At 34.5% G+C, this 10,290-nt stretch overlaps 2 protein-coding genes across 2 annotated transcripts; both read right to left on the minus strand.

Moving 5' to 3' along the window:
• Nucleotides 1-1,270: 1,270 nt before the first annotated feature.
• Nucleotides 1,271-2,128, minus strand: LOC137714819 (protein OXIDATIVE STRESS 3-like). The gene is made up of 2 exons (XM_068453953.1): nt 1,708-2,128; nt 1,271-1,590 (listed from the first exon to the last, which is right to left on the minus strand). Exons 1-2 carry the CDS (start codon nt 1,992-1,994, stop codon nt 1,335-1,337), a joined length of 543 nt encoding a protein of 180 aa, XP_068310054.1. The 5' UTR covers nt 1,995-2,128; the 3' UTR covers nt 1,271-1,334.
• A 2,414-nt stretch (nt 2,129-4,542) lies between these two features.
• LOC137710904 (mitogen-activated protein kinase kinase 6-like) lies at nt 4,543-8,392 on the minus strand. The gene is made up of 8 exons (XM_068450067.1): nt 8,125-8,392; nt 7,627-7,711; nt 6,868-7,008; nt 5,908-6,132; nt 5,617-5,799; nt 5,296-5,519; nt 5,163-5,208; nt 4,543-5,065 (listed from the first exon to the last, which is right to left on the minus strand). The coding sequence occupies exons 1-8, from the start codon at nt 8,208-8,210 to the stop codon at nt 4,973-4,975; spliced, it is 1,083 nt and encodes a 360-aa protein (XP_068306168.1). The 5' UTR covers nt 8,211-8,392; the 3' UTR covers nt 4,543-4,972.
• Nucleotides 8,393-10,290: the final 1,898 nt, after the last annotated feature.

The raw sequence follows: 10,290 nt of genomic DNA on the forward strand, positions 1-10,290 counted from the left end.
CGTTAAAAACGATTTTGGGCAATTTTCAAAGCTTTGTAACTCGATCGTTTCTTAACCAAATTCAACCTATAATATATCAAAATGAAGATAAGAAAGTGTAGAATAAGATTATACCTATTTGGAAGCACAATAGTTGTCGGAGATGGCCGGAAAATAGCCTGAAATGTGACTGGTCTGCAGGAAAACTGAAAAACTCGCCGGAAACTGGGTAAACTTTAAACGTTCATAACTGCTTCAAAACTCAACCAAATCAAGTGAAAAACAAAAATAATACTTCTTGACGAGACGAAGAGAATGGTAACTTTTTCAAAGGCTAACTCGTGGTTTGGTCGGACAACGGCTCGAAAGTGGCTAACCATTATCGAGTTAGCCACTTTCGAGCAGTTTTCCGGCCAAACCACAGCTATTTAGCAGTAAATAAAGATACCATTCTCTTCGTCTCATCAAGAAGTATGATTTTTGTTTTTGAATCACTCAATTTCATTGAGTATTGAAGAAGTTATGAACGTTTAAAGTTTACCCAGTTTCCGGCGAGTTTTTCAATTTTCCCACGGACCAGTCACCTTTCAGGCTATTTTCCGGCCATCTATGGAAATTATTGGGCTTACAAATAGGTATAATCTTGTTCTACACTTTCTTATCTTCATTTTGATATATCATGGGTCAGATTTGGTTAAGAATCGATTGAATTACAAAGTTTTGAAAATTGCCCAAAGAATTTTTAACGGAAGAATCAAAATCATGTATGATAGACAATCTCAAAGACCATTTCTATTGATTTTCAATCTCAGGGACCATTTCTATTAATCATGCAAATGTCAAGAATCATTTTGTATAATAACCTTGAAAAATAAAAACAGTACGCTATCTTTAATAAGAACATTTTTCCTCCATTTCTCTCCTCTTTCACACCACCCTCCATCCATCATTCCCCATTTCTAGTTTCTTCAATATATGCCTTTTAACACAAAAATATGAAAATTAAAAAATTTTGCCAATGAAAAAAGTGATCGGATCATATAGATTATAGCTTATAAAAATGTGCAGTTTATGTTGAGAATTCTGTAATTAAATATTCAAACAATAAAATGGGGACAGATTTTCATAATATCGCAATCCATGTTAAGAGCTCTGTAAATTAATTGAACAATAACAATTAATTAGCATACAAAAACCCAAATCGAAATGCGAGTCATTTTTTTCTCGGTTACAACATCAAATCCTAACCCTTGAATACAAAAAACCATGCCAAATTTCTAATATATTTTCGCATAATTAGAAGAAAAAAAGTTCTGTACAGAGATTGATAAATTAAAGCTTAATTAACTAATAAATTAATCCAATAATTTTCCTCTGTTACTAAGGGAATACAAGAAAGATCCTCCTCCTCTTGAAGCTTTCTTTGAAATATTAGCTTTTGGAGAAAGATACGGTGATTTGTCACCATCAAAACCACCACCAAAGCTCTTGCATGCCTTTATTCTCTTCCTACAAGGTGCTACCCTTTTTGCAAGGTCCTCTAAGGTCGTCACACTTGCTAGGGTTGTGAAAGATTGTGACTTTCCTTCATAACATTTTGATAAACCTCTCCTGCATATATATATATAAGAAACCCTAATAAAAAACCAGATAATAATATGGAAACATATATAGTACTAACTGGAAAATCATCGGGTAAACAGAAAAACCATCTGCTCGGCTCCTTACTTGATAGGAAGATGCATCATTAGGTCAGATAGTTCGTAAAGCGGCCCGTTCGACGACGATGTAGAAGAAGATGAAGAAGCATCCTCCACCAAGTCAGATGAAGATGATGATTCCGTTGAGCTCATAGAATTCTCCATGGAAGAAGATTCAAAAGATCTTGAGTCATCACAAATAACTTCTTCGTGTTCTTCGTTGAAAACCCAAAATTCCTTTCCGACTTGATGAGCATGATTTTCTTCTCTATTTTGACCCCCAGAAGCCCTCATTTCTCCTTCACGACGACCCATTTCTTGCAATCTTAACGTTGAAGATTCTGCAGAACTTCAATACAATACAGTTTCCAATAGGCTTCTGTCCAAGGGAGCATACATATATAAGCATGTGTGCGTGTGTGTGTGTGTGTGTATATATATGCCAGAAAACTTCCATAAAATACTTAGCGGTGTTGCGTTTATTAATGAGGAGATGGATGGGAAGAGATCCCCTCCCACCAAATCCCGTGGATCATGTGGTTTGGACTCTTAAAATTTGATCAAATAGTTACAATTATTATAAATTTTAATATGATCCTTTATTTGTATCTGTTAAATCAAATTTTAAGAATCCGGATCTCTAAATCTTTAAGACTTGGTAGAAGAGATTCGGAGGAAATCTTTTCCCGAGATAGATAACACTGACTGTTCTGTTATATTTTTATATTAAATTTTAATTTTCCTACATAGGGCATTATCCCAGATTTTGTCATCACATCCTTATGGTCTAAATTGATTTGCTTTCCCATGCTACAAGAAATAAGGATAAGCTCCAACTTGGAAGACATCCAAACCTGAGTCGCAGTCTTTGGGGCAACTTTTGCCTCTTAAAGTCATGACAGATTTCCCTATTTACCCGTTGTTAATTTCGAGTTTATCTTCGACACTCCATAAGAGATGAGTCAAAATTTAAAATTCGAACAAAAAACGAGAAAAGATAAAGGGTTAAAGTTTTTTCAAGACAAAATGAGAATATTTTTTTATAGGTTTGACAGTAAAAACGTTTAATTTGCATTCAATTTAATGGCGGTAGAGTCCAAAGAGTTCAATTGTCACACTTTAATTTGTCTTGGACGCAAGTTTTTACTATGGAAAACCCTTGTTTCTCCACATAAATGGGAAAAAATCCTTGCTTCCTTCTCTTGTACTTTGACCTTGAAAATTCTTTTCTCCAAACTTCTCCTACCATGCGTAAGGACGATACTTACCTGTTTTGGAGTGATATGAAAAATATTCTTATTATTTTCGTCACGTAATAATTCACATGATAAAAATTGTAAGTACAAATTTTTCGTTATTTATTTCCAAATAAGCTTTTTTATGAGCTTAATTATAATAAAGAATTGTACGAATATATTTTTATGATATATTATTTGAATGACAAGAAGGAAGACTCTAACTTAACTGAAATAACAAAGTATAATGTTTTAGCTAATTTTATTGCAATTTTTAATGATAATAAGGGATAAAGTCTAATTAAATTATAAGATTGGTTGGTTTTTTAGTGATTTTGTTTTGTTAACAAATAATAGATTTTGCTAGATTAGCTATCGACAAAGCTCAAATCTATGTCATCATGTAAGAACTTAATATTCTTTTACCATTGTGGTAAATCACCACTGATTTTTTATTGATGAAGTTAATAATTATGGAGAGTTTTGGGGTTTGGTAAAGAAAGGGAATGAGGATAAGGACCAAGGGAGGTTGACTCAGTAACAGCTCATGCTGATTGGATCTGTGTTTTGATGGGCACTCAATCTCCCACCACATGCTTCTTCTGCTTCTGCCATTACCGTGTTTATCATTCTTCATCTTATCCATGTCACTTGCAATTCTCCTTATCACAAATTAAAAAAAAATAAAAATAAAATTGAAAAAGTTAATTTATTTTGGGTCAGGATTGCCAAATCTGTTGGACCAAAAAAGCCTCTCTATAATTTAATGGTGTTTTTTTTTATATAGAAGCCCACAGAAAAACCCTAGATTGATGGCATTGACTGACCCATCCCTAACCCCACCACCCCTCCTACCTGCAAGAGGATTCTCTCCTGAGCAGAGGATGGGGATCCTCTTGACCACGAAATCAGGATCGTTCAATTTTAATCCAACGGTTGCAATTATTATAACTTTTAAGGAACCCCTGTTTTAGAGCCGTTGGATTAAAATTGAACGGCACGGATTTTGTGGTCAGGAGAATCCTCATCCTATGCTCAGGAGAGGATCCTCTTTCCTCCTACCTCATCTATTTTGGGTCAGCGTTCTTCTTTTCTATTTATAGAAGGGGTGTGTTATACACACATCCTATTTTACTTCTCACACACCTTTTGTTAATTTTTGTTCGTTGATCTTTTTCAATTCATCTGATCCGACGGACGAAAATTAGAAGGGTGTGTGAGAAGTAAAAAAGGGTGTGTGAGAAGTAAAAAAGGATGTGTGGATATCACATCCTTTTATAGAATGGGTGTTTACACATGAAAATATGAATGAGGATCATATATACCCATAGGACTTGACCAAAAAAAAAAAAAGGAACTTTAACAAAAAGCTTCCGGTGCTATTTACTTTAACGAAAAACCACATTTTTACACTAAAAAGTCAATCCTGATACCATTCACTTTATCCTTTATTTTGTCCTTATCGTTAAAACTCAAAGTTTTCAAATTTTTTTTCATTAGTTTTTCTAAAAAAAAATACCCATACGACTGGTGTGACATCATCTTGTTATGGGATGGTGAAGACATGGAGCTTTGGTCTCCTTTTGTTCATCATACTACCTACTTTTCCTTGAATCTTGATTGAAATCATGGGATATAGCATGATATTGTAATTTTGGAAACATTATATTAAATATAATTATATTAATATAGGAGAAGATTTTCAGGAAGACATTCCAATCACGTCATCTACAAGCTAGCTCGAATAGGTGAGGCTACGGAACCAAATTGCAAGAATTCCTACTTTTTTGTGAGAGCTGTAGTTGTCCTACGGATAACGTAATCATACTTTCTTGCTAAACGTTTTCGTGATGGGCCTCACAAGAATATGAACTAAACAATGGCAAGCAAAGCATCTGCCAACTGAAGATTATTCTCAATATGCAAGGACAAATATTGTGAATGAAAAGCTGTAGTTACTGCAGGAGAATTCATGTGATGGTTTGATCAAAACTGAACACTGATACGTATGGGGGAAAACAATGTTGTTATTCTCAAATGTTACATTGCAGTGACAAACTATCTAGGAAAATTTACAGGAGGTTCTAAGCTGCCAACCAGAATCTCGAGATCAATGTCTTTGTCTTCGAACTTCTTGATGAACGGGTGACTCTGAAAGGATGAAGTGACATCTCTATCAAAATTATGACCGCGAAAATAAAACCCAAATTTTTTCAAAACAAGAAAAGAAAACCAGCGGCTTACTAACCAAAAGGTCCAAACATGATGATCTGTGTTGAGGATCCTTCTGTATGCTGCAAATCGAATAAGAAATATAGACAGTCACATTGCAGTCTATTTGATATGTAAAAGGTGAATAGTGCAAGTAATATGTTAATTACCAGGCAGACACGAAAGAACAGAACTCGGGGGAGAACTGATCCGGAGGAGCTGAAGGTGGTGGACTTTCCACAATTGCCTCCAAAAGCTCATAAAAGCTTGGCCAGCTTTGTTGATCTTCAGATTGCATGTAAGGAAACCTCCCGATCGCACACTCCAGTACCACCAAACCTAAACTCCAAATATCACAGCTATAGTCATAAGTACTCCCGCTAATTCTCTCCGGCTGAAAGACAAAGTAATGTCATAGTTTCATGAGTCACGTTCAATAGTTTTGGGTAATTGCATGTGAAACAAAAGGTGGGGAAAAGAGGATTACTTACCGACATGTAATTGTAAGTACCAACAAATGTGTCTCTTAGACCCATAGAGCTAGCTAGTGAAGCACTCACACCGAAATCAGTAATCTTTACCTGCCCTTCATGGTTTACAAGCAGGTTGGATGGTTTTATGTCTCGATGTATTACATGCCTTTTGTTATGCAGATAGACAAGACCTTGTAAAACCTGATGCATAAGTATAGATCTTTGAGCTAAGGGTAAAACGGGACTTCTGCAAACAGGTTCCGAGTGATTTAAGAACTGACATATAATTTAAAAGATATGCTTGTATACCTGTTTACAAACGACTGCAAGATATGGTTCAAGAATTGTATTAACTTGTCCGATCACATCTGCAAGAGATCCCCGATTCATGTATTCTAACACAAGAGAAATGGCCCCGTTGTGATAGAATGAGTGGTGACAAACCACCACATGTGGACATTGTGCTGCTTGGTTTATTTTTAGCTCCTGCACAATCTGTTTACGAATTTCCTCTTGTATGTTCATCTGGATCACCTGGAGAACAGAATGAGAAAGAAATCCTAGTAAAACAGCTATGAGATATATAACTCCACAAACCAAGAGCCACAATGTCCTAATTGCATCTGATACTCATCGCATCAACTTTTTACTCAGAAAGACCAGCCACATTTATAACCAAGATAAGAGAACGATGCCATGCAAGTATTAGGGTGAAAACTGAAATAGTTAACGAGGATCACAGTTCTAACAAGCAATAACTAAGAGGTAGATATAACTGGACAGTACGGTACAGAAGAATCTCATGCTCTTCTTTCTGGGAAGGGAGGATTAAAAAAGTCCTATTGGTTGCAATTCCCCCAAGTCTTTGCTAAAACAATTTTTATAAACATCAAAATTTCTTTATTCATTTCAAAGAATTGCCAAAATAAGTGAATGAACTATAAAGTGCTTTTTTTCCCTCCGTTCATCACTACATTGTTCTGGTATGCATAACACATCAACTCTCTTAAGTTAATATCCATTCCACTTGAATCCTTAACTAAATCAAACCTTTAGCTCACAGAGCAATGTTAAAACATCTATTACAACTGTAATCTGCACATAAGCCTTGTGGTTCAAAGAGAAAATTTCTTCTCATACCTCATGTGAAACCAGACTATATCAATTTGCATCACAAAAGAAACAGATCAAATATGACATAACACGATAAAGGCAAGTACATAAAGGATAAGAGAGCAGTTGTCTTTGCTAGACTGCTAGTCCACTGACCTTCAAGGCGAATAGTGTTCCGACCCATTTATGACGAACAAGTTGTACTACACCACCACTTCCCTTCCCGATAACTTTGATAGTCTCAAGGTCTTCCAATGTAATTTCAAAGTTGAGCTCCTTACTGTCAGAAGATTGATCCTACATACCAAACAGGCAATTAATCATATTGTGTCTATACACCATATAGTAAACATGAAAATTTATTTATTATGAAAACATTCACAAGGACATTTCTGTGCAGATAATAGCACATATGTACATCAAAATACAAGAACGCCGAGTGTGTGTTCATGGAAGCATGCAAAAACACACACCAACATAAAAAGTCAGCCCTGATAACTTAGGATGCAAAATCAATCCTCGGAGATTTAAAGCATAAGCATAGGACTTGTGAACTTTAATACTTATAAGTTGGATAGACAAATTCGATACATGTTCTGGATGAAATCAAAATCTCCATCCAAGAACACTAAAATCAAATGATGATGTTGAAATAACTTGGAATTCAAAAGCAGTTCTTTATCATCGCTGTAAATTCACCAATCATGCTTCTGCAGTGGGAAGCTTAACAAGATTAAGCCTAATTTTTTCCGGGTGGAAACCATTAAGGTCTCCGAATTTCATCACCCCTAACTACCAAATTTAGGATGAGAAACATATCAAATGATCATAGGTAACTTACAATCAAACGGTTCAACATCAATGTAAGATCAAAGATAAAAAAATAAAAAGATGGAAATCTGAAATTAAACTTACTGGGGTCTCCTTCTCTTCAGATATAAGCCGCAATCCTTTCTGGTTCAGACGCAGATCGCCGTCATGAAATGTGCCACTGGCAGTCCTGAAATTCAACAAAATACAGCATTGTCAAAGCTGGGAAATTTCATAACAAACCTAAATACAAAGAGGACTTTCCATTCAAAGGGGTTCAATTTAAGGAAGTTAATTAATAGCATTAGGTAATCAAAACTTATAAAATCCCAAATTATGAATTTTTCAAGTTAAACCCAGAAACCCAAATTATATATATTCCCAGCTGATACTGAAAGACCTAAACTTTAAAGTGCAAAAAAATTCCAAAATTTCTTTTGTTTCTTGAAAAGCAACTTTCCTTGCAATTCCCTCCATTCTCTCAGAACCCAAATGAAAAACCTAATCAAGAATTGAAATTTAGGACAAGACGGATGAAAGATGCAATCTTACACACAGAAGAGGGAGAGAGAGAGAGAGAGAGAGAGAGATGGAGTGACTGACAGAAAGGACTTGATGTTGGCTTCTTGAGCTGGGACATTGAGCTTCAGCTGCTTCAAGTTCAAATTCAATGGCGTCTTAGTCTTCATCCTCGGTGCTATTGGACTTTGAACTGGTTGCTAGCTAGGGTTTCAGGCAGAGACTAGGATTTTTTTCAATTTTGTGGAGATGGCCCAGATGGGTTTAACTGAATGAAAGTAGTAGAGAAATTCAAACGATCAGACCGCGAAAACTATATGAAAATTTGTTTACTTTTTGTTTTTCTTTCTGTTGTAATTAGTCGTGGAAATTCTATTATACGTTGTGATGATATTAGCTTTGAAAAACGAGAATTATGCTATTGTCAGTCGTTTATGTGTTATGTACGAATTTGAATATCATCTTAATTACATTCTTATTATACAGTCAATCATTCACGTGTTATGTATAAGTGAATGTTACTTTTATCACATTATCTTAATTACATCTTTAAACTTTTTAGTGTCGTGTTATAATCAACAAAATACAACTAAAATTTAGCTTATAGAATATTTTCTTGTCATATTATGGCCAGTCACTCACTACGATGTTGATAATCTTTACACTCACTTCTTTGCCGAATCAACAGTAATAGTAATAACCTTAACAAATAAGTTTGTAACCCAACTTACTTAACAAATTCAGTAAACAATACAAATTACGAGTATAAATGATAAACGATCAATTCCAAAATTTTCTTTCTTTCAATATCCTTTCAGTGAGATTGCAACTGAAACATCCGTAAGAACGGGACGAACAAGAACGTACCTTTACCTAAATGATGCGAAACCATAATTTCATCATTCCAGCCTAAGAAATGGTAATTGTCTTCCAAAGTTGACGTTCAATTATACAAGAAAAGAAATCGTTAGTTGCAGTCATGGATGTTCACTTGTTTTTGAAATACTTAGGTAAGAACTAGTTTCAAGCCATGGATGTTAATTATTAAGTAGCTCAAAATTTCTTAAGAGACCTTCTCGTTTTGCAAAAAACCTCCCACTTATAAATTAAGCGGAATATAATTCATTAAAAATCTAATGAAACTAGACAATCAATGACAGATTTTGTGGTGTAAAAAATTGAACATATATCGTTGTGGATCGATCCATGTCGAAGAGATGGACATGAGGATTCCATATATATGGAATCCGGATAAATATATCAATTTAGACGAGGAGCAGACATAATTAACCAACAAAAGAAAGAAACTATCAAGAAAACTTAGTACGCTAAACAACAAAGCTTGAAGATGGTGAAATAAATTCACTACATATATACGAAAATGATATCCGCACAACTACAATTTCTTTTTTCTCTTTCTATTCTCCTTTAATTCATTCAGTTCAAAATCCAAATATTAAAAGAAATGTACATAGCATGCCATTTCCCTTTAGTTTAAGAAAGAAAAGTTAAGAAACCTTACATAAGTTTATAAGGAATTTGGTTTTTTTTTTTATCGCCAATTAATTTATAGGTGGAATTTGAATTATTGTCATGGTATGAGAGCAACCGAGTTTGCTTACATGTGCTTCATGTAACTCATTTAAAGTAATACACGCATTAAGCATAAAAATTTATTACACATAGTGAGGTATGAGATTGAGAGGAGAGTCAAAAAAACATTTGGTTTAAGGTGGAACCCCCAGGGGAATTATTCTTTTTTATATACAAATAACAAATTATAACGTAAGAATAATGCTAGCAACATTCTCATTTGGATATTCTCGTTCTTCCTCTTGACTCTTCTTCTCATCTACAATGTTGAAGGATTATCTAAACCGTCTAATTTCTTGGTTACCATTTAATGATCATCTCTGCCAAAATTTAATTAAACCCAAAATCGTTTAGTCATATAGACAACCCATGTTTCTTATTTGAATACTTAGATTTGACGACATTAATCAAACGGTTAAAGGATTTATGATTTGATTGATTGAAGGGTTGATATATAAAGGGTGATATAGAAAAGAGACGATTTTGATCATCAAACAACATAACATAAAAAGAGCCAAGAAAGTAAACGAAAGGTCCAAGCAAGAAGGTTATCAACATTTCCCATAACGTACGTGAAGACGGAGGACTATTTTTATTAACAATTAGTTAGTATAGGAGAAATTTTTAGCAGTATCCGACACTTGTGCCAAGTGATTT

The sequence above is a fragment of the Pyrus communis genome, chromosome 1 (genome assembly GCF_963583255.1).
Source record: "Pyrus communis chromosome 1, drPyrComm1.1, whole genome shotgun sequence".
NCBI lineage: Eukaryota > Viridiplantae > Streptophyta > Magnoliopsida > Rosales > Rosaceae > Pyrus > Pyrus communis.